Source organism: Schistocerca americana, chromosome 3 (assembly GCF_021461395.2).
Source record: "Schistocerca americana isolate TAMUIC-IGC-003095 chromosome 3, iqSchAmer2.1, whole genome shotgun sequence".
Lineage (NCBI taxonomy): Eukaryota > Metazoa > Arthropoda > Insecta > Orthoptera > Acrididae > Schistocerca > Schistocerca americana.
Window position 1 is genome coordinate 965,936,677 of NC_060121.1, and position 26,090 is coordinate 965,962,766.

At 43.7% G+C, this 26,090-nt stretch overlaps 1 protein-coding gene across 1 annotated transcript in view; it reads left to right on the top strand.

Annotated features, from left to right (window-relative positions):
* LOC124607330 (serine-enriched protein) overlaps positions 1-26,090 on the top strand; it is a 132,119-nt gene that overhangs the window by 68,221 nt on the left and 37,808 nt on the right. The window contains exons 4-6 of the mRNA XM_047139630.1: positions 7,557-7,562; positions 10,775-10,886; positions 16,618-16,775. Of these exons, the coding sequence (XP_046995586.1) occupies positions 7,557-7,562; positions 10,775-10,886; positions 16,618-16,775 (276 nt within the window). The remainder of the gene's footprint in view (positions 1-7,556; positions 7,563-10,774; positions 10,887-16,617; positions 16,776-26,090) is intronic.

The window sequence follows — 26,090 nt, forward strand, 5'->3', positions numbered from 1 at the left end:
GTGTGTGATGTCTGAAGCGCCTAGAACATCGCGGCCGGCTGAGGTATGTTATTTGGGCTGTAATGTAATTGATGATCACCGAAGTGAAGAAAATATAAAATGCAGTCTGGCAATGGCAAGGAAAGCGTTTTTGTAGTATAGAGATTTGTTGGCATCGAATATAAATGTAGTTATTGGTAGGCTTTGTACGAAAGTGAAATTTGAACGATAACCAGTTCAAACAAGAAAAGAACAGAAGCATTTGGAGCTACAAAGATTAGACGGTAGATCGATAACTACGAGGAATTACTGAATAAAACTGGACAGAGAAGAAATTTGTGGCATAATTTGAGTAAAGGAAAGGACTGGTTCACAAGGCCCGTTCTCAGACATCAAGGAATCGTCAATTTGGTATTGGAGGAAGCGTGAAGGGTAAGAAATGTGAAGACAGACCAAGAGACGTACGCAGTAAACAGGTGCAAATAGACGCAGGTTGCAGTAATTCTTCGGAGGTGAAAAGGCTTGCAAAGAATAGAGTAGCTTGAAGAGCTACATCAGATCAGTATTTGGACCGAAAACAACAACAATAACACATCTATGTACGTAATTGACAAACGGTCGTTTTAACATCATGCTTTCAGATGTATTAAATATATCTGTCTTAATAATGACATAAACATACAAACATTAGTATCTATATGAACTTTTTATAATTATACACATCGATACTCTCACTGAAAAGGCGGCATAGACATTATTTGGCCTGTGAAGTTAATACTATACGATAAGCATCATCTGAAGCCCTAATGTCTGTCGTATATTCCAATCGCAACATCCTGCATGCATAACTAACCTCTTCAAGTTAGTTTCTTTATGCTCATATCGCAATTGTTCCTAAAATTTTGAACTGTATTGAAGAAGAAAGGATATGACCAACGTAACAAAATGTATATGCCGTCTTTTTAGGGAGAGTCCAGATGTATCCCGTGTGTTTGTGACATACAATATATCTCTCCTAACAGTCATGCTCGTTTCATCCGGTGTTGCGGCAGATATTTCCAAGTTCATTTTTGCAACGTGTAGCTGCAGTCAACTCAAACAAATACTGCTCATCACATCTTATATGTGACACCCGGTTCAACGAAAGTGTGGGTTTCTTTCCCATTACAAATAAAATGACTTTTAAAATGAAATTTTACGCTGCCCTTCGACAAAGTGGTCCCAAATTATTCTAATGCGATATTTCTTTTGTCGATCTGTATTAATGTGGACAGTGAAACACAAAGAATAACCATTGATTCAGCTGCGAAAACTTCACCCTGGCCTATGCTGCCAACTACAGCCATGTAGCAGCTCAACACAATCGCTGGTGGAGTACTGATAATTCATCCTGTTTTACTGTTCCTGGTGGTACATATCGATAAGACGAATGACGCAGAAGACTAATTTGGGACCGCTCTGTCTAATGGGCACGTAAAATACCGCACTGAAAAATCGTTTTATGTCTAATGGCAAACAAACCGACGCTTTCTGTCGACGCTGGACGTCGTATGAAAGGCGTGATGAGTACGATTTATTTGGCCTGACTCCAGCTAGACGTTGCAAAAACGAAATTCAAATGTCTGACGAAACACAAGTGAAAATGAGTTTGACGGCCAAGGAGAGAGACCCAGTATAATATGAATAGTGACAGTTCTTAATCCTTTGTTCTTTTCTCTTCTTATAGTACACCTTAGACGTTTCACTATGTTTCTTGTCCTTTCTTCAGACAACTTTGTGGTAGTTTCAGTTGCCTTCCTGCGTTAGAGCCCTTCCAGTTATAAAATATTTCCAGAGAAATCTCACTTTCCAATAATTCTTATTTTTCTTCATCTTCGTTATTTCTTTCCACGCCTTTCCTAAGTTCTTGAATTCAAATGATTGTTAATTTCATTTGCCTACGATACTGGAAAATCTACTTGGTGAGGCTGTTGTCATCCGTCTTGTAAATACGTCCAAAAAATATTAATCCTCTCTTCCTTATTGTTTCTGATACGTTATGCAATATATTACAAAAATTTTTATGATTTTATTTACAAGTTGTATAGTGTGACATTGACATTATGGTCTTGTTTATTTATAATGATCAGATGCCAGAAAGTGGTGGATAAAAACCAGCGCTAGTAGCACATTTCAGTGAAATTTGTACAGCTGCGGATGGCGTGTGTAAACTTGTCTCTCATTCAAAATATGATATCTGTGCAGCATCACCTTGGAAAAAGTAAGAAATAAATAAAAGCTACAGTTAGTTTGCTGAGGCCTTGTCATTCGATTTTATTCAGTATACTTCACGAATCTGTGACATCATCTTCAGGTGGTTGAACGTAATACTGACAACTGTATCGTAACCTGACAGTTGAATCTAACTCACATCATTTTGTGTTATAACGATGCTAGGGAATGGTGCTTTAAACCTCTAACGTCTTGCCAGTAGGGTAATAAATATCTGAGATTAATCGCGTATGATGAGCAAACGTAGCCAAACATTTCAAATTACTATCATTCGGCGATTTACCCGTATGTATTTCATGTCTTAGAAGTCATCATTTATGTTGAAGCATTTTGTAAAATTAAGCAACTGGTGATGAGCACATGAGAATGGTAGGCGAGGACAGTTTTCTTTGTATTACGCCCCTCCACGACATGGCCTTGTGTAACTGAGAACGCAAAATACACACATCAAAAAAAGTTTTGCACATAACTCCTAAAAATTGACGTTGACGGTGGATATTGTATCACAGACACAATCGCTTTGACTGTTCAGAGATGCCACTAAACCCGCCCAAAGATGTAAACAACTATGCATGAACAGCGCCTATTAGACGGAAGGGGTCTGACAGCCGTTCAGTTGCAGTCATTCCACAAGGAAGGAGGTACACGGCTCGTGTTGTCTGTATTTCAACTATGCGTAGACGGTCAATACCGCGGTTCGATCGCGTCCGCATTGTTACTTTGTGCCAGGAAGGGTTCTCAACAACGGAAGTGTCCAGGCGTCTCAGAGTGAACCAAGCGATGTTGTCCGGACATGGAGGAGATGCAGAGAGACAGGAAATGTCGATGACATGCCTCGTTCAGGCCGCCCAAGGGCTACTACTGCAGTGGATGACAACTACCTACGGATTATGGCTCGGAGAAACCCTGACAGCAACGCCACCTTGTTGAATAATGCTTTTCGTGCAGCTACAGAATGTCGTGTCACGACTAAAACTGTGCTCAGTATGAAACTTCCTGGCAGATTAAAACTGTGTGCCCGACCGAGACTCGAACTCAGGACCTTTGCCTTTCGCGGGCAAGTGCTCTACCATCTGAGCTACCGAAGCACGACTCACGCCCGGTACTCACAGCTTTACATCTGCCAGTATCTCGCCTCCTACCTTCCAAACTTTACAGAAGTTCTCCTGCGAACCTTGCAGAACTAGCACTCCTGAAAGAAAGGATATAGCGGAGACATGGCTTAGCCACAGCCTGGGGGATGTTTCCGGAATGAGATTTTCACTCTGCAGCGGAGTGTGCGCTGATATGAAACTTCCTGGCAGATTAAAACTGTGTGTCCGACCGAGACTCGAACTCGGGACCTTTGCCTTTCGCGGGCAAGTGCTCTACCATCTTGAGCTACCGAAGCACGACTCACGTCCGGTACTCACAGCTTTACTTCCGCTAGTATCTCGCCTCCTACCTTCCAAACTTTACAGAAGTTCTCCTGCGAACCTTGCGGAACTAGCACTCCTGAAAGGTTCGCAGGAGAACTTCTGTAAAGTTTGGAAGGTAGGAGGCGAGATACTGGCAGAAGTAAAGCTGTGAGTACCGGACGTGAGTCGTGCTTTGGTAGCTCAGATGGTAGAGCACTTGCCCGCGAAAGGCAAAGGTCGCGAGTTCGAGTCTCGGTCGGGCACACAGTTTTAATCTGCCAGGAAGTTTCATATCAGCGCACACTTCGCTGCAGAGTGAAAATCTCATTCTGTGCTCTGTAGGCTGCATGATGCGCAACTTCACCCCCGACGTCCATGGCGAGGTCTATCTTTGCAACCACGACTCCATGCAGCGCGGTACAGATGGGCCCAACGACACGCCGAATGGACCGCTCAGGATTGGCATCACGTTCTCTTCACCGATGAGTCTTGGATATGCCTTCAACGAGGCAATCGTCGGAGACGTGTTTGGAGGCCACTCGGCCTGGCTGAACGCCTTAGACACACTGTCCAGCGAGTGCAGCAAATCCTTCAGATCCATCTCAGAACAATGTACGAAACCAAACCTAAGCAGCTCCCATATCTCTCAAAAGTACGACGAGGTCTCTCACGTACGGAATTACTTTTCGTGGCGCGATGATTGCAACCACCATGGAGTTTCACAAACAAACGTCATACAGGAGGAATGGTCAGTATTCAGATATATGATAGGAATGATCATTTGAAGCAACAAGTTGTACTAAACGTGGACTCTAAAATGCGTACCTTAAAAGCTATGAGTACTTTTTCATCTTCGCTACTGTGAAAGACATCTACCAAATAAAGGCTCATAACCCTTAAGGTATGCATTTTAGATATCATCTTTACCAGACTTTTCTGCTTCGATTGCTCGTTCCTGGCATATCCATGAGTACTAACTATTCCCCCTGGATCCTGCATTAAAACTGTCATCTTGAAAAAAAAATTTGACGTGACTTGTGAACGGCCTTTCCAATAAATTGTCATTAGTAACTACCATCTGTTCGTACTTTTTTTTTTTTTTTCTAAAGTAAGGTTCTCACATCACCATTGCGCTGAAGTTCTATTATCGGTACTAAATGTTGTCTGACATATTTTTATCTTTAGTCACACACAGGTTGCACGTTAAATAACGTTGTATCATTGCTTCATTCAGCGGCACAAGTTTTATTTTCTCATGGCAACTGGAGATATATTGCTTTTCAACGTTGGAAACGTTTCTAAAGAAACTCCTAAACCGATACCGAACGATGTGCGAGTAACTTTAGAAGAATGATAGTTGACCTGTGACTAGTTTTATCCTTTTATTTAACACATTTTCGTAAATTGTGTGATACATTGTCAAAAACGCTTTTGAGAGCAGTGGTCGTTCGTAAATTAAGTGATACATTATCAAAAACGCTCTCGAAAGCAGTGGTCGTGACAAAACTACATCCACCTCAGAAGTCAACTGTTCTCATCCCGTAGGGAATGTGGATTTCTATTAGTTTAACTTTGCGAATTCATTTTGTCACATATAAAATTGGGAACTTAAAATAGGGCCAAAACAAGCAATTCAAGAGTACAGCATACCTTCGGTGTCGATTAAAATACTGCGAACAGTAACTCGTTTATTGCCATGAAAAAAAAAAGAAATGGTTCTGAGCACTATGGGACTTAACTTCTGAGGTCATCAGTCCCGTAGAAGTTAGAACTACTTAAACCTAACTAATCTAAGGACATCACACACATCCATGCCCGAGGCAGGACTCGAACCTGTGGCAGTAGCGGTCGCGTGGTTCCTGACTGTAGCGCCTAGAACCGCTCGGCCTCTCCGGCCGGCTATTGTCATGCATCCTAGGATTCAACAGAACATGCTGTGTATTCCAATACGACAAAATAAATTAAATCTAAGACGGTTATTTGGGAACAGATCTTACAACAACACCTAAATGGTCCTATTCTCGTAAGAATAAAATACAGCCTTAAAGCTATTTTGTCTAAAATTGACATGGTGAGACCGTGGCTGTGTACAATTAATATAGGTTCATTCTTGCAAAGAAGAAAGCCGGCCGCGGTGGTCTCGCGGTTCTAGGCGCGCAGTCCGGAACTGTGCGACTGATACGGTCGCAGGTTCAAATCCTGCCTCGGGCATGGATGTGTGTGATGTCCTTAGGTTAGTTAGGTTTAAGTAGTTCTAAGTTCTAGGGGACTGATGACCACAGGTGTTAAGTCCCATAGTGCTCAGAGCCATTTGAACCATTTGAACAAAGAAGAAAACAGCAACCAGCCAGTATTAACACTGCTATTTATTTAGGAAATTAGCACCGTTACGGGTTTCAAACTGGCAAGTTCATCATCAAACGGCTGTTCACATGATTTTCAAGATACACTTTACATTATCGTCCGTTTTCAATTTTTATTATCCCAGTGTGGCGAAGTATTTTTGGTGTGTTGTTGCCCTACGGTAGAAAAACAGTGTTAGAAGCGCCCTATGTGAAAACAACTAACCTCCAAACGATGAAATACAACGTAAATAAATGTGTGAGGTTAAGTAGTTATGGTACTTACGACGTAAGTACCATAACCATCGTTTGGAGGTTAGTTGTTTTCACATAGGGCGCTTCTAACACTGTTTTTCTACCGTAGGGCAACAACACACCAAAAATACTTCGCCAAAGTGGAATAATAAAAATTGAAAACGGACGATAATGTAAAGTGTATCTTGAAAATCATGTGAACAGCCGTCTGATGATGAACTTGCCAGTTCGGAACCGGTAACGGCGCTATTTACGTAAATAAATTTCAGTATTAATAGTGGCTGGTTGCTGTTTTCTTCTTTGTAACAATTAACCTACATTAACAGCCTTAAAGGTTTTATCTGACCAGTAAGTGAATCAACAAATCAAAACGTTTTCAACGTTAACCACCGGCTCCAGTTGGCCGTATTTCTATTTACTATTAGTGCTAACACTGCCTTTTAATCTTGTACAGGATGCTAATATTGGTTCATCAGTTTCAATTATATTTCAAAGCTTTCCTTGATTCGCATGCGTAAATATCTACGTCTTGTTTGGTTTTTCCTTTTTTAAATGCACAGGAGATACTATCTAAAGCCAAAACATTGCTAGCCTTTATTTGAAAATGAAAGAAACGTACTTTATAGCAGCTAATGAAAGCACAGTGAGCTACTATAGTTTCAACAAAGACAAGGAGCGCGTACAAGTATACAGTCCACATTAGGAGAGGAACTGGTTTTGGTGTCACTTCCTCGTTATACTCTCATTCTTCTTTCCACTCTTTTTCTCGTTTCGTTTGACAGATCTCTGCACAACTGAGATGTTTGGCGGAGGAGCAAAGCTCACTGTCTGCGTGCCTCACGCGCTGTGGTCGCTACAGACAGCTTTGCAGCTTTGCGTGCGCGCATGTGGTTCCGACTGCATGAGGAACCTGCTTCAGTAACGTAGCAGCGTGTTTCGAAGCACATACGATTTTTAATATAGGCTTAGCGACTACTCTGTACACTTTAATCTACCATTTTTTATAGCTGTAGCAGATGTATTCTTGGTACGATAAGGAAATGGCATACCGAAATGTCAGAGTTATTGTACCTTGAATACTGTATTCTTATTGTACTTCATTATTAAACGTAGAAATAAATTTAGAGCTACTTTAAATATTTATAGGGTTCTAAAAAGGTTATTAAATTTGGGTGCCCTTTAACACGATACATGTAATCCGTGTACATACTGCTAACCAAAATTAACCAAAGAATGCTGCATGTCCAGTTACTTCATCACCACAAGTAGTGATAACAAAGTACGATAGATCCTTTCTATTTTCACTTCAGAGCCAAAAGTAGTTTTCAAGGGGTACAATAGATGAATTCTATTTTCATTAGTCCTTGGCACATTCAGTTGCTAACTATCGAGATATGATAAACCTTCCATTAAGCACCATCCGTAGTAATTATGTAAAATTACGCTTTAATTTTGAATAATTAGTCGATTGTGTATTTTGGTATCGGAAAATATGTTTCGTAAAACTTTTTGCGTATCAAATGAAACTAAAACATTGAAGATATCTATTATTTTTAATACGTAATTCAGAAATAAGTTCACCTCTTGGTCACGTTAAAGTAGTTGTCTCTAAATTTTTAACGATCTCTCTTTTGACATTAAATAATATATTTCGTCTCTAATTGTAAAGCATTACAGAGATGTATATTGTAACCGCACACACACACACACACACACACACACACACACACACACACACACACAGACACACACACACACGCACACACAGACACACACAAACACACACATATATATACTAGAATTAATAATCATACTAATTCTACTTTAATACAATAGCTATTGGAGACACAGAATTAATAATCGTATGTAATTCTACGTTAATAGAATAGCTATTGGAGGGACAGAGATTGATACAGCTGACTCTTTCACTGTAAGATACAAAAGAAAAGTACCGATAAAAATGCTCATCCTGTTCCAAAACTGGATGTTGCGATTGTTTCAGAAAAATACTAAAATGTGTATCGTTCCTACGGGTGCAGAGAGTTTATACTCATCATTTTACTCTTGACAAGCTAGTGAGAAAATTGATTAAAAAAAACAAAACAGAATGGCCGTCATATAGAAAGAACGAAGTAAAACAAACATAGTGATAGAACAGTTTTTGGAACAACCAACCCCTTCTATTACCTAGAATGCAAGGTGACGTACGGCTAATGCATAGACATAGAAATTAAGCTTAGTTTATGTGAGGCAGGTGTGCGGTACAGCTAATAGAAACCTTAAAAACAAAACTAAGAAAGATACTCAAACTAAATTCAGTTCCCACACTGCTCTGTGGAAGCCAGGCCTGGATGTTTACCACAAGGCAAGTAAGCCGCATTCAGGCATAAGAAACGAAATTCCTGAGAAGAGTTAAAGATTAAACAATAGAAGACAGACGATGGAATCAAGATATTAGAGAAAACTAAAAGAATATCTAAATGATAAAATTCTAGATTGTAGAAGAAACTGAAATGAACATACAGAATGAATGGAGAATGTCAGACTCCCCTTAAAGGGTAACGATTGTGACAACGGAGACGAGTTAGAGGAAAACGTCAGCAAAAATGGGTGCCGGAGCAGATAATTTTACCCAATACTTGAAAAGGAGAAGGAGAAGAAGAAGTCAGTTTCTCTACGATTTTCTGTTTGTGAATAACATAACTAGTTAACAGCTAAATTAACGTTTGGAACGATACATGATTCCCATATGTAAACGCATCAAAAGAATCGTTAGGCTTACATCAAAGCTTGGAAGATGACATTCAGTGACCCATTCTGTTAAACCTCTTGACGTTTTACGGAAAGGAACAGATTATAATTAGAGACAGTTCTTAGGTCAACTATTTACTCAACTGATTAAATAATATCCATAATATGATTTTAAAACATAATATTAAATATTAGATGAAACATATAATGGTGACAAATAGCGTAAAACTTCCTAAAACTGGAATAAAATCAGAATCAATTATAATTATGTCTTTCTGATCCACAGCTTTATTCTGCATTCGTTCTCACTCTTCTCACAGATTAATATTTTTGTACGTAAAACTGCACGACTAACACATGCAATATTATTTGATTTTCTTGGTTTATTTATCCTGTATTAGTTTCACTTCAAAATAACGCAAGGAGATGAGACCATATTGCGCAGAAGATAGGAAAGTATGCGCATTCTCCAAATCGAGCCATCACATTTAAGGCGTGATTTTAATACAAGGGGCAAACTCCGCAACTAAATAGAATTCCTTTCCTGCAGGCGGAGGAGTGAGGTCCCGGCTAGGTACCTCTTCTAAACTCTCAACTGAAACTGACGTTTTCACACAGATGTCGACTCATCAACAATCAGTCGATTTTATCGCTTCCTTAACCCTCTGTGACAATGAAAGTTTGAGTCACAGTTGCGGCTATTAATTGGCAACCAATACTGTACAGTCGCAATCGCATTCTGACACTCAACTGTATATTGCGATTGTACAGGATTGGTTGCCAATTATTAACATAGAAATGATCGCAGGCCTCAGACGGGATTTGATGTCCTGTACATCATATATTTTCGGCCTTTCTCAGACAACATAATGATTCAGGCAGATAGTAAGGTAACGTGATTACGGGGTTGCAAACTGTGTCACGACGTATTTTGTTTCTGGGAAAAAACCGTCTGACACTCAACTTTGTGTTATTGGGAGTGTTGTCGGGACAAAAGAACTTATTTTCTCGTTTCCCTCTGCTGATCCTTTTTCATTACGCAATCTGCTTAGCATGATGGTTTACTGTAGTACATATTCATGGTGAACTACCCGAATCGTGTCAAGAAAACTAACAAATATCATTTTAATGACGTTTCTCGGCTGCTTTACTTTGCCGTTGTGGTGGTAAAGCAGTTTCCTGCGACTAGCACGATTGTGTTTGTTTTGTGCATCGCACCACGTAGCAACTCGCTCCTGGAATAGTTCTGGCAAAACTCAGTGCTAGTACGTTGTTATTTCATGTCCGAAACTGAAATACAGCAGATTACGTGAATAGCGCTTACGAAAAGAAGCACTGTTACTTAGCTGATGGTTTTGAACCAATATGGCTTTGTCATATGATTGAGAACTACATGTAGAAGAGAAACGTGGCAGGGGAATCCATCACTACCATCCCTCCGCCTGCTGGAAAGAAACTCCATTTAATTTTCGTTCGCTTAACCCACTCGTTGAAGCTGGGCATTATCTGAAGATTAAATCAAGAAGGGGTTATCTACTCTACAGACTTTCAGTAATTTCTTTTTTGTACTAATCGGAAAGGATAAGATTACTACGTCGAAGGAACGTGGGCCAACAGGCGCGAACCTGTGTCAAAACTGAGGCGTGAATGAGGAGGATTGCAGGTGGCGGAGGGCATTTACCCGTGAGCTTGAAGGTCCAGCCGGCGGCGTCGGAGGCCCTCGGAGTCCCCCGCACGCAGGCAGTAGGGCCTCACTGAATGCTGTGTCTGGTGGTGCAGGGCAACCAGCACCACACCCTCATCATCGAGGAGTTCGAGCCGGACGTCTTCCGCCAGCTCATCGAGTACATCCACACCGGCTGCGTCACGCTGCAGCCAAGGACCTTACTCGGTGAGTAGTGACACACGACATCTCACATCGTGGTTAGACAGCAAGCTCACCGGACTATGTGCTAGTCACCCTCTCAGAAGAGGACACTGGTCACGTTAGGTGGTGTACAAGTGGTACAAGGCTGTCGAGTAACCGTACAGGAAGGCTTTGACAACTGGATGTCATACACTACTGGCCATTAAAATTGCTACACCACGAAGATGATGTGCTACAGACGCGAAATTTAACCGACAGGAAGAAGATGCTGTGATATGCAAATGATTAGCTTTTCAGAGCATTCACACAAGGCTGGCGCCGGTGGCGACGCCTACAACGTGCTGACATGAGGAAAGTTTCCAACCGATTTCTCATACACAAACAGCGGTTGACCGGCATTGCCTGGTGAAACGTTGTTGTGATGCCTCGTGTAAGGAGGAGAAATGCGTACCATCACGTTTCCGACTTTGTTAAAGGTCGGATTGTAGCCCATCGCGATTGCGGTTCATCGTATCGCGACACCGCTGCTCCCTTTGGTCAAGATCCAGTGGCTGTTAGGAAAATATGGAATCGGTGGGTTCAGTGGGGTAATACGGAACCCCGTGCTGGATCTCGATGGCATCGTATCACTAGCAGTCGAGATGACAGGCATCTTATCCGCATGGTAGCCACGTCTCGATCCCTGAGTCAACAGATGGGGACGTTTGCAAGACAACAACCATCTGCACGGACAGTTCGACGACGTTTGCAGCAGCATGGACTATCAGCTCGGAGACCACGGCTGCGGTTACCCTTGACGCTGCACCACAGACTGGAGCGCCTGCGAAGGCGTACTCAATGACGAACCTCGGTGCACGAATGGCAAAACGTCATTTTTTCGGATGAATCCAGGTTCTGTCTACAGCATCGTGATGGTCGCATCCGTGTTTGGCGACATCGTGGTGAACGCACATTGGAAGCGTGTATTCGTCATCGCCATACTGGCGTATCACCCAGTGGTATGGGGGTGCCATTGGTTACACGTCTCGGTCACCTCTTGTTCGCAATGACAGCACTTTGAAGAGTGGACGTTACATTTCAGATGTGTTATGACCCGTGGCTCTACCCTTCATTCGATACTGCGAAACCCTACATTTCGGCAGGATAATGCACGACCGCATGTTGCAGGACCTGTACGGGACTTTCTGGATACAGAAAATGTTCGACTGCTCCCCAGATCAACACATTCTCCACATCTATCACCAACTGAAAACGTCTGGTCTATGGTGGCCGAGCAACTGGCTCGTCTCAATACGTCAGAGTCAGTTCTAGTATAATATATTTGTCCAATGAATACTCGTTTATGATCTGCATTTGTTCTTGGAGTAGCAATTTTAATGGCCAGTAGTGTAGTTGCTGTTCTGTCTTCCGGGTTGTACGGCCTTGGTCGAAGGACCTTTCTGGTTCCTCACGTTTCGTGCAGAGTTGAGTTGGACATCTTCAGAGGTGCTCCTGGCGTCGCTGATTCTTGCCGACTGACCACGTCGGCAAGACTCAGCTTCACCAGGAGTACCTCTGAAGATGTCCAGCACAGCTCTGGACGAAACGTCAGGAAACGAAAAGTGAGGTACATATATGTAATGACAAATATACACCCTTTCTTTCTTCTTTTCTTTTGCTGATGCCTTGTCCCGCGGTTTCGCAGGGTCGGTACGGTTAGGAACGGATTTGGCAAGGTTAGTTATAAGGGGTGGCTGGATGCCCTTCCTTCCGCACACCCCGTACCCCCACAGGGTGGAATCAGTTTACCCCATTTGTCTGCGCCCAGTGTAATCCATGGAATAGTGCGAACATGTTCAGATGTCTGCGAATCCTGTAACTGAGGCAGAACGTGGTGACCCGTCCGGTGTTCGCCTAGTGGGATGTGGAAAACCGCCTAAAAACCACATCAAGGCTGGCCGACACACCGGCCACCGTCGGTAATCTGCCGGGCGGATTCGATCTGGGGCCTTCACTCCTACCCGAGTCCAGGAAGCAACGCATTAGCGCTCTCAGCTAACCAGGCGGGTGACAAATATACATCCTATTGTACATATATTATTTTTCCACAGTATCCACACGGGTTCACACATTTGTCCCACTATAGCAGTAAATTTGAGATGCCCCTGAGATAGAATTCGACTGGCTGGCTATGGTACCACTGTCGAACTGCTGTATTGCCTCCATCGTTACTTGTGAAACGCTGTCCTGCCAAAATCTTGTTCAGCAGATAGAAAATATGGAAATCACTTTGGGGGGGGGGGGGGGGGGGAGGTCTGGAAAACACCAGTGAAATTCCCAGAGTATTTCGGCGGTTCTGTTTGCCACATGTGGTCTAGCATCGTCGCGGAGCACAATCATGTTGTCCACATCGAGAAACCCTCGGCGCCTTCCGTTGATGGAAGACCTCGGACGTCTTGGTCGCACGTCGATCTCTTTCACCAGTGCATCCACTCGGGCAATGTTGTCGTCAGTGAGCGACGAACGCGGCTTCCCCGACCTCTCATTGTCACGCAAGACTTGGCGGCCATTGTCGAACTCACAACACCACCACGCCACAGTTCTCAAAGCGAGACAGTTTTATTCGTATGTGGACTGCATTTACTTGTCGGTCTCGACTCGCGTCCGTCCCTTTCTCCTTCTTCCATGCATTTATGGAACAGTAAAGGGGAAATAGTAGCTCTCTACCCTGTTGTACAGGGCTATTACAAATGATTGAAGCGATTTCATAAACTCACTGTAGCTCCATTCATTGACATATGGTCACGACACACTACAGATACGTAGAAAAACTCATAAAGTTTTGTTCGGCTGAAGCCGCACCTCACGTTTCTGCCGCCAGAGCGCTCGAGAGCGCAGTGAGACAAAATGGCGATAGGAGCCGAGAAAGCGTATGTCGTGCTTGAAATGCACTCACATCAGTCAGTCATAACATTGCAACGACACTTCAGGACGAAGTTCAACAAAGATCCACCAACTACTAACTCCATTCGGCGATGGTATGCGCAGTTTAAAGCTTCTGGATGCCTCTGTAAGGGGAAATCAACGGGTCGGCCTGCAGTGAGCCAAGAAACGGTTGAACGCATGCGGGCAAGTTTCACGCGTAGCCCGCGGAAGTCGACGAATAAAGCAAGCAGGGAGCTAAACGTACCACAGCCGACGGTTTGGAAAATCTTACGGAAAAGGCTAAAGCAGAAGCCTTACCGTTTACAATTGCTACAAGCCCTGACACCCGATGAAAAAGTCAAACGCTTTGAATTTTCGGCGCGGTTGCAACAGCTCATGGAAGAGGATGCGTTCAGTGCGAAACTTGTTTTCAGTGATGAAGCAACATTTTTTCTTAATGGTGAAGTGAACAGACACAATGTGCGAATCTGGGCGGTAGAGAATCCTCACACATTCGTGCAGCAAATTCGCAATTCACCAAAAGTTAACGTGTTTTGTGCAATCTCACGGTTTAAAGTTTACGGTCCCTTTTTCTTCTGCGAAAAAAACGTTACAGGACACGTGTATCTGGACATGCTGGAAAATTGGTTCATGCCACAACTGGAGACCGACAGCGCCGACTTCATCTTTCAACAGGATGGTGCTCCATCACACTTCCATCATGATGTTCGGCATTTCTTAAACAGAAGATTGGAAAACCGATGGATCGGTCGTGGTGGAGATCACGATCAGCAATTCATTTCATGGCCTCCACGCTCTCCCGACTTAACCCCATGCGATTTCTTTCTGTGGGGTTATGTGAAAGATTCAGTGTTTAAACCTCCTCTACCAAGAAACGTGCCAGAACTGCGAGCTCACATCAACGATGCTTTCGAACTCATTGATGGGGACATGCTGCGCCGAGTGTGGGAGGAACTTGATTATCGGATTGATCTCTTCCGAATCACTAAAGGGGCACATATCGAACATTTGTGAATGCCTAAAAAAACTTTTTGAGTTTTTGTATGTGTGTGCAAAGCATTGTGAAAATAACTCAAACAATAAAGTTACTGTAGAGCTGTGAAATCGCTACAATCATTTGTAATAACCCTGTATATCCCTTTTATTGTTCCCTCTTAGTTCTGTTACATATTATCTATTATCAGCCTTTCCCTAAATTTACTCCTATTTTTCTAAAATTTTCGAACATGTTACACCATTACAGAATGCTGAACGTTTATTCCAGGTCGACAAATCCTATGAAAATATCTCGATTTTTCTTAAATCTTGCTTCCATTGTCAATCGCAACGTCACAACTGCCCCTCAAGTGCCATCGCCTTTCCGTAAGCCAAACTGATCATCATTTAATAAATTCTCAATTCTCTTTTCTATGAGACTCTTCCGCTCGGTCCACTATCGAAACTTTTCGTTCGTTTTACGAAAAAGTACTTTGTTTAGATGAGTGAGTTCTCTGAAATCTTTGTAGTGTGATTATTTTCCTGAAGTCAGTTTCAACTTGTTATTCGTGAGCTACAGATGAGCCGGCCAGTGTGGCCGAGCGGTTCTAGGCGCTACAGTTTGGAACCGCGCGATCGTTACGGTCGCAGGTTCGAATCATGCCTCGGGCATGGATGTTTGTGATGTCCATAGGTTAGTTAGGTTTAAGTAGTTCTAAGTTCTAAGGGACTGGTGACCTCAGCAGTTAAATCCCAGCCATTTGAACCATTTTCAACATACAGATAGGCGTACATAACAAGAGGTCTGTAAGTTAGGGTTAGCCTGAATTACGGAGAAGAACTTTTCGATTCATTTCAATTTCATCACTAATTCAAGTAATGTTCAAATGTGTATCAAATCTTATGAGATTTAACTCCTAAGGCCATCAGTCCCTGAGCTTACACACTAAATTATCCTAAGGACACACCCATGCCCGAGGAAGGACTCGAACCTCCGCGGGGACCAGCCACACAGTCCATGACCGAGCGCCTTAGACCGCTCGGCTAATATTGCGCGGTTCATCACTAATTCTCTTGATTCTCTGTACACATGAATAAGTCGAACTCAGGTCTCTTCAGGTAGTTGTCCTGTTTCTGTCGGATGCCTGTCAAAAGCTGTGATGCACCCATACGTCCCTGCATTGTATTTTGGGACGTTCCGTATTTTTTTCGGTTATAAAAAACTCTCCCGAACGTTAATACAGTCTGTGGCCAAACACCGAGAACAACAAGTAACTGTCCCTGGATTTGCTGGATGTGTTGGTTGGTTGGTTGGTTTGGGGAAGGAGACCAGACAGCGTGGTCTTCGGTCTCATCGGATTAGGGAAGGATGGGGAAGGAAGTCGGCCGTGCCCTTTCAGAGGAACCATCCCGGCATTTTCCTGGAGTGATTTAGGGAAATCACGGAAAACCTAAATCAGGATGGCCGGACGCGGGATTGAACCGTCGTCCTCCCGAATGCGAGTCCAGTGTCTAACCACTGCGCCACCTCGCTCGGTGCTGGATGTGTGACGATATGATTATCAGCGTATGAGACCGAGCCAGGTGGCACAGAGGTTAGAACACTGGACTCTCAGTCGCGAGGACGACGGTTCAAACAGGCGTCCGACCATCCAGATTCAGGTTTTCCGTGGTTTCCCTTAATCGCTCCACGCAAATGCCGGGACGGTTTCTTTGAAGGGGCACGGCGATTTCCTTTCCGATCCTTGACACAACCCGAGTGTGTGCTCCGCCTCTAATGACCTCGATGTCGACGGGACTTTAAACCTAATCTTCATTCCTTCCAGCGTCTGAGTGAAGCGGCACTCTGTTGCAGGGGTGATGAACGCGGCCGACTACTACGGGCTGGACGAGCTGCGGCGCGCATGCGCTGGCTTCGTGCAGTGCTGCATCAACGTGGACACCGTGTGCGCGCTGCTGGCGTCCGCGGAGCGCTACATCCAGTACAAGTGCACCAAGTCGCTCGTCCAGAAGGTACGGCGGCCGTGCTGTCACTGCGGCTGCGTCTCACGGGTCGGTAACAGCACCAGCTGTGGAGTGTGTCCAGCACTGTGCATCCAGGACAAGTGACAGTGCAATGACCACGTACAGTGGCTGCATGAAAAGCAGGTGCCACGTCGTGATTCATTGGAATAATACTCGTGATGGAGGTAGCTTCCAAAAGAAAAAAATCAATTTATTGATTCTTAGTTGTAGCAGTTACGTCTGGACCCCTAACCAGGTAGGATTGTTAGAGTGACTAGAGAAGCTACTACGGAGAAGAGCTTGATTGATCACAGATTCGTACACTATGTGTAAGACTATCATTCAGTTCATCTGGCGTAAGCTATAAGATAGGTATCTCCTAAAGAAGTTTATTGTTAAAATCCAAAGATCTTTTGTTCCAAGAAGAGTTATGGGATATACACACACTGACAAAAAAAGTGAAGCACCTTCCGAGAATGGGAGTAGGAGGCGATGTGAAACTTCACCAGCTGAGAGGGTATGTGATGTTATTTCAGTAATTACAAAATCAAGTCAAATTTACAGAGAAAGTGACAAAAAGCAGATTTCAGAGTACTTGACGGCTCAACGCAAAAGTTTTGTCTCAAGTACAGATAGTGTTGAGGATCAGTCGACAAACCATCGTACAGTATGCATTAGATGAATATGTACCAAGCAAGATCGTAAGAGATGGAAAAGAGCCACCGTGGTACAACAACCGAGTTAGAAACTGCTACGGAAGCAAAGGGAATTTCACAGCAAACATACACGCAGCCAAAGCCTTGCACACAAACAAAAATTACACGGAGCGAAATGTAGTGTGAGGAGGGCTATGCGAGAGGCGTTCAACGAATTCGAAAGTAAAGTTCTATCTACTGACTTGGCAGAAAATCCTAGGAAATTTTGGCCTTATGCCAAAGCGGTAGGTGGATCAAAACAAAATGTCCAGACTCTCTGTGACCAAAATGGTACTGAAACAGAGGATGACAGACTAAAGTCCGAAATACTAAATGTCTTTTTCCAGAGCTGTTTCACAGAGGAAGACTGCTCTGTAGTTCCCTCTCTAGATTGTCGCACAGATGACAAAATGGTAGATATCGAAATAGACGACAGACGGATAGAGAAACAATTAAAATCGCTCCAAAGAGGAAAGGCCGCTGGACCTGATGGAATACCAGTTCGATTTTACACAGAGTACGCGAAGGAACTTGCCCCCCTTCTTGCAGCGGTGTACCGTAGGTCTCTAGAAGAGCGTAGCGTTCCAAAGGATTGGAAAAGGGTACAGGTCACCCCCGTTTTTAGGAAGGGACGTCGGACGGATGTACAGAACTATAGACCTATATCTCTAACGTCGATGAGTTGTAGAATTTTGGAACACGTATTATGTTCGAGTATAATGACTATTCTGGAGACTAGAAATCTACTCTGTAGGAATCAGCATGGGTTTCGAAAAAGACGATCGTGTGAAACCCAACTCGCGCTATTTTTGCACGAGACTCAGAGGGCCATAGACACGGGTTCCCAGGTAGATGCCGTGTTTCTTGACTTCCGCAAGGCGTTCGATACAGTTCCCCACAGTCGTTTACTGAACAAAGTAAGAGCATATGGACTATCAGACCAATTGTGTGATTGGATTGAAGAGTTCCTAGATAACAGAACGCAGAATGTCATTCTCAATGGCGAGAAGTCTTCCGAAGTAAGAATGATTTCAGGTGTGCCGCAGGGGAGTGTCGTAGGACCGTAGCTATTCACAATATACATAAATGACCTTGTGGATAACATCGGAAGTTCATTGAGTCTTTTTACGGATATCGAGAGGTTGGAACAATGGAAAATTGTACTGAAATGCAGGAGGATCTGCAGCGAATTGACGCATGGTGCAGGGAATGGCAATTGAATCTCAATGTAGACAAGTGTAATGTGCTGCGAATACATAGAAAGAGAAATCCTTTATCATTTAGCTACAATATAGCAGGTCAGCAACTGGAAGCAGTTAATTTCATAAATTATCTGGGAGTAAGCATTAGGAGTGACTTAAAATGGAATGATCATACAAAGTTGATCGTTGGTAAAACGGATGCCAAACTGAGATTCATTGGAAGAATCCTAAGGAAATGCAGTCCGAAAACGAAGTACGTTACAGTACACTCGTTCTCCCACTACTTTAATACTGCTTACTGGTGTGGGATCCGTACCAGAGAGGGTTGATGGAAGAGATAGAGAAGATCCAACGGAGAGCAGCGCGCTTCGTTACAGGATCATTTAGTAATCGCGAAAGCGCTATGGAGATGATAGATAAACTCCAGTGGATGACTTTGCAAGAGAGACGCTCAGTAGTTCGGTACGGGCTTTTGTTGAAGTTTCCAGTACATACCTTCTCCTAGGAGTCAAGCAGTATATTGCTCCCTCCTGCGTATATCTCAAGAAGAGACCATGAGGATAAAATCAGAGAGATTAGAGCCCACACAGAGGCATACCGACAATCTTTCTTTCCACGAACAATACGAGACTGGAATAGAGGGGAGAACCGATAGACGTACTCAAAGTAGCCTCCGCCACACACCGTCAGGTGGCTTTCGGAGTATGGATGTAGATGTAGAACTAGGCAGAAGGAGCCCACTTATAAGTATAACGTTGCTACCACTCTGGCCTGAAGGCAGACTCTGATTCGGTTGGGAAGGACGTCATAAAGCTCTTGTATCTTCTCCTGAGGCAAGCTGGCTCGCTAGTGCTGTAACTATCCTTGATATACTGGATGATGGCACTGGGATGGAATTGACATCCGAGCTGGTCCCACACGTGTTCTGACGGGGACTTGCTGGCCACGGGGGTATCTCAACATCACGAAGGCAATTCATAGAGACACGGGGAATGTGTCAACGAGCAACGTCCTCTTCAAAACTGGCACCATGATACAGTCATATGTAACACATGAGGACACGGGATGTCTGTGACCCACTGTTGTGCTGTCTGAGTTCCCTCAATCATACCAGCCATAGCCCAATGGCTCTCCACACTATGGTGCCAGAACCTCTCCATCATAAGAAGATGGGGAATTCTCCCCAAGTCGCCCAACTCTCTGTTCATCTCATCCTTCACCTCTTTCTCTGCCCATCTCCTTCACCCTCACTCTGTCCATCACCTCCTCCCATCTCTCTCTGCCCATTTCCTACCCTCCTATCTGTGTCCAATTCATTTCCCTCCTATCTGTTTTCATCTCCTCTTCCCCTCTTTGTCTGCCCATCTCCACCTTTCCCCTCTCTCTGACTGCGTACACTTCCCCACTGTTTCTCCCCATCTTCTCACCCTTACCTGTTCATCACCCTCGCTGTACATCTCCTCCTCCACCATCTCTCTGTCAGCCTCCAGCTCATCCAACTCTCTGCATATCTCCTCCTTCCTCACTCTCTGCTCACATCCTCCTTCCTCTCTATCTATCTGTCTCCTATTCCCCTCTTTCTGACCATGTGCTCCTTCCCTTCTATCTGTGCACCTCCTCCACTGCGCTCTCTCCTACTCCCCCTCTCTGCCCATATCCTCTTCCTCCTCTCTCTACTTTTCTGCCTGTCTGCCACACACCCCTCTCTGCAGGTCTCCTCCACCCTTTCTCTCTGTCTCTCTCGTCCTCCCTCATTTGTGTCCTTCTATCACCTCTAAGAATGTTCATCTCCTCCTCACCCTCTCTCTGCCTTCTCCTGTTTCCCTTTGTCCATCTCCTCCCCTCCTCTATAAATACTCATCTCCTTTATACTCCTCCACCTCCCTCTGTTCGTCTTGTCCTTCTGTTTGTGCATATCCTACTTCCCCTCTCATTCTCCATCTGCGTGTCTATCTACATGTCGTACAATGATATAATTTTTCAAGTACCTTCAGTCGTATGTGTCGAATAGGGTTAGTAGTAAAGAAGTAATAAATTAAACTTAATCTGTGATGCAACATTTTTGTCGCACCTCAGTGTTTATGACGCCTTGTGTCATGATCTATGTGTCTCATTTAGTGGTTTACGTAGAACGTATCTGCAAAATGTGTTGTGTATAGAATTAGAACAGAAGATAAAATAAATGTTAAGTCTGATGCTGCAGTTTCACTCTTGAATATCGAAAATTTGGTAAGCGACCATTCTTTATGCTTTTACAGTTTTGTGTCTGTTGTCAGCGATAAAAGTTACGAGGATATGTCGAACATATGTACTTCCAATTTTATAATATATATGGATTATTAATAGGGAAGACGAATGGAGGACTTTAATTTGTTGATGTATCCTGGAAAACTGCAGTGCACCTGCTAGGGAAACATCATGCAAGATCCTGATTTGACTACTTCTAAAACCAAAATCAAGAGATCTGATGGCAGATGGAATTCGGAGGTATGCTGTTGGGTTCGTAACGGAACACTATAAATGGTATGAACGGATGACAGATGTGGTGCTCTCGAGGAACTTACACAGGATTACTTGAAAAAAGGCTGACGTCGTACTTGTGAAACCCAGTTGGGTAAATTCAGAGAAGTGACAGTCTGGGCAAACTGTACAACATTTCTAATGCCTCCATGTTAGAGGTCGTTACAATGACAAGAACATAGTAGAGATTTTGTAGGGGGGAGCACATTGTGCTCATGTGGGAGTGATCTAGATGGCTGTACAACAATAAACTGGTAGCCAAGATCGCAGGAATTCTTTTTATTCCATGATTACCGGTTTCCTAAGATCCGATGATGGCGACTTTAGTTTCGCCGAAAGCGGTAATCATGAAATAAAAAGAATTCCTACGATCTTGGCTACCAGTTTATTGTTGTATAGTAGAGATTATGGCTTTAATGGAGAAGTACAGTGATTCATTCACTCATCCATTCATTCAGTCAATACTTCGCTCCCACACTGTGTTGCATGGGGCTCACGACAAAGCAGGGCGATCGGGAATGTAAAGTGACCGATGTTTTACATTAATGACCAGATGCAGCAATTTCAGGCTACTTTATAAAGTATCCGAAAGTGAATTACATCTTGTGCTGATATACTCTCGTACGAGGAATGAAATGGTTGTCTCAGAAGTTGTTAAACGATGACTCGTTATTTAAGTGTACTCTTCCGTAAATTGTAAGTATATGATGATTTACACAGCTGAATTCTTAACACTTTATTCTAATGTGTGAGGCGAAATAATGACAAGGAAATCGCTTGCAAAATTCGTCACTGCATCCAGTTGGGTGCCATGACAATCGACACAGCAGAAACGTATTGTGCAGGAACTGCAGTTACGCAGGAAATAATTAGCAGCAAAATTGAGACGGGCGGGCGTGTACGCTGATAGAAGCAAAATTATTCCAGTAAAAGTTGTCCCCAGATGAGCCGTTTCCGAGATAACAGCGACCGCCACAGACTTCACTATGAAATAGTTTCCGAAGAATTTTTTGGAACATCATCCTTAGGAAAAACAGCGATCGGTAAAGTTGTATTAAAATTATTTCAATGAAACAGTCTTGATCGCATGTACGTTGGTTGTATGTATTTCATTTGGTGACCGGTTTGGGTCTTTTAGACGACCATCATTAGACCACTTTTCTGCTCCGGTGACGTGGAACAGGCCGCTCTGGGGGCCTGTGGAACACTCCAGCTTTCCACACCAAGGAGTAAAAGAATGGTCTAATGGTGGTCTTATGAAAGACCGAAAAGGTTCACGAAACCAAATACACTCCTGGAAATTGAAATAAGAACACCGTGAATTCATTGTCCCAGGAAGGGGAAACTTTATTCACACATTCCTGGGGTCAGATACATCACATGATCACACTGACAGAACCACAGGAACATAGACACAGGCAACAGAGCATGCACAATGTCGGCACTAGTACAGTGTATATCCACCTTTCGTAGCAATGCAGGCTGCTATTCTCCCATGGAGACGATCGTAGAGATGCTGGATATAGTCCTGTGGAACGGCTTGCCATGCCATTTCCACCTGGCGCCTCAGTTGGACCAGCGTTCGTGCTGGACGTGCAGACCGCGTGAGACGACGCTTCATCCAGTCCCAAACATGCTCAATGGGGGACAGATCCGGAGATCTTGCTGGCCAGGGTAGTTGACTTACACCTTCTAGAGCACGTTGGGTGGCACGGGATGCATGCGGACGTGCATTGTCCTGTTGGAACAGCAAGTTCCCTTGCCGGTCTAGGAATGGTAGAACGATGGGTTCGATGACGGTTTGGATGTACCGTGCACTATTCAGTGTCCCCTCGACGATCACCAGTGGTGTACGGCCAGTGTAGGAGATCGCTCCCCACACCATGATGCCGGGTGTTGGCCCTGTGTGCCTCGGTCGTATGCAGTCCTGATTGTGGCGCTCACCTGCACGGCGCCAAACACGCATACGACCATCATTGGCACCAAGGCAGAAGCGACTCTCATCGCTGAAGACGACACGTCTCCATTCGTCCCTCCATTCACGCCTGTCGCGACACCACTGGAGGCAGGCTGCACGATGTTCGGGCGTGAGCGGAAGACGGCCTAACGGTGTGCGGGACCGTAGCCCAGCTTCATGGAGACGGTTGCGAATGGTCCTCGCCGATACTCCAGGAACAACAGTGTCCCTAATTTGCTGGGAAGTGGCGGTGCGGTCCCCTACGGCACTGCGTAGGATCCTACGGTCTTGGCGTGCATCCGTGCGTCGCTGCGGTCCGGTCCCAGGTCGACGGGCACGTGCACCTTCCGCCGACCACTGGCGACAACATCGATGTACTGTGGAGACCTCACGCCCCACGTGTTGAGCAATTCGGCGGTACGTCCACCCGGCCTCCCGCATGCCCGCTATACGCCCTCGCTCAAAGTCCGTCAACTGCACATACGGTTCACGTCCACGCTGTCGCGGCATGCTACCAGTGTTAAAGACTGCGATGGAGCTCCGTATGCCACGGCAAACTGGCTGACACTGACGGCGGCGGTGCACAAATGCTGCGCAGCTAGCGCCATTCGACGGCCAACACCGCGGTTCCTGGTGTGTCCGCTGTGCCGTGCGTGTGATCATTGCTTGTACAGCCCTCTCGCAGTGTCCGGAGCAAGTATGGTGGGTCTGACACACCGGTGTCAATGTGTTCTTTTTTCCATTTCCAGGAGTGTATATACAACACACATGCCATCAAAGCTGTTTTATTGAAAAAATTTTAAGCGCTGTTGTAGTCAGTAAAAATGTGTTTTAAATGTAAGGTTTTCCATTAAGTACCGATCTGATCGGGCGCGAATTTCATCGAAGGCCTGCCTTAACAAGAAATACAGTAACACTTCAGCATATTATACGTTAACATCTACTGTACATTCGAACGTGTTTAAGGAGATGTTCTACGTGTCGTCCTCACATTTTTAGGCTCTACTGCACTCGTCTTTGCTGTGAATTATGTATCCTTTCAAATGGTCCCAGATCGTCCCGTAAATCTTGGTAAGACTATACTACTCTTTGCTCTTGTTCTTCAACCTTATCGACGCGAGAGCTGTACACATCACTCTTGCGACGATCCCAGACCGGAGAAAACATCGAGGATTGCGGTTACGTGATCTAGAAAGTCTAAGTACAAGCCCTTTTTGGCCTCTCTACCTTGAACCATTGGCACGTTAGATGTCGTCTGAGGTAGTTCGATGCCCCATCCTGCTTCTGCTACATTCGCGAGCCATGAATTGTGGGTAAACTTTGAGCCTTTTTAGACGGGACTCTAAAAGTTATTATTTCAAATTAATTTGCACCAACTACAGTGATATTTCATACTGAAGTCATTAGTGGCTCGTAATCACACATTCGTAATTATCTCGCAAATGGCTCGATCGTGGGCCATGATTACTGGAACGTTTTCGTTTGCATTATCATATGAGTTCTTCTTTCGCTGTTAATCATAATACGCCATTTATACAGCTTCACCCATCTCAAAATTCAAATCAGTCGAGATGGCGCAGTGGAAAGCACAACGGACTTGCATTCGAGAGGACGACAGTTTAGATCCACGTCTTGCCATCCAGACATACGTTTCCCGTGATTTCGCTAAATCGCTTAATGTAAATGGTGGGATAGTTCTTTTAAAAACGCACGGCCGATTTCCTATCGCTTGCTAATCCGATATTGGGCTCCGTGTCTAACGATGTTGTTGTCATTTCTTCTTCGAGACACAGTTATTATGACTAAGCTCTCTCAAACATTTGGAAAGCATTCGTCAACGTCAACTAGAAAAATAATGAAAATACGTAAAAATAATCAGACGATATAGACAGGAATGACGAAAGAACTGCGATAGAAAAGTAAACAATACAAAAAAAGACGCTAAATTCTTAATGAAGTTAGACAACAACGTAGTATGTTCCAACCCATACTGAATATGTAAACAGAACATTCAGTAAATAAATGCAAATACAATCTTACAGTCACAAAAATAAATAATATGGATGCTTGGGCTTGTCAAAGACATAGCTGCTTTATATCCAGTCGAGTAGAAATCCGAAAAATCTTAGAAGATAGTGGCAAAAACTAGGAAGTGTTCAGAAATACGAAGGAATACAGAAATACTCCAGACCGAAGAATCAGAATAAATAGTTATCAAACCTAGGGTAAATACGATAAAACTAGCATCATGAAAATGTTCAGGTAGAAAAATAGCTGTGTACATAAAAAGTACAAAGGAAATAAAACAAATAATCAGAGACTCAAAATTAGTGTTAGTAAATAAAATAAAAATATTTGGCTCGAAAAACATCAATATTGAAATGAGGGAGAAACTTCATTTGTAGCTGTGAAACATGCACAGAAGACAAATATTAAATGGAATACCTGGTACAATATTGGCTTCGTATGTTTACGTGGATTTTCTTCATGATTTGTGATATATCTTTATTTGTATATGAACTCCTTTATGACCATAATACCTTCATTTTGTTTCCGCATTGTCCCATAGATTGTTAGACTACCATTCAATTAACGCCCTGTTTCAAGTTAATTGTTAACTGTCGAATAACGTAAAAATAAATTAACTATTAATAACAGAACCACCTCTAGGCTTTACAATCTATAAAAGAGAGGAGAAACTTCTGTTGCTCTCCGTCAGAGCGACAACTAAATTTCATAACGATATATTGCCAACTAGTCGAAAATATTCACAAGTTACGATGACATTTTTGTACCAGGAAACATAGTAAACATCTGTCGACATATAATTTACATATTTTCTTGTTACAAAAAACGTTTTGGAATTACACTCCTGGAAATGGAAAAAAGAACACATTGACACCGGTGTGTCAGACCCACCATACTTGCTCCGGACACTGCCAGAGGGCTG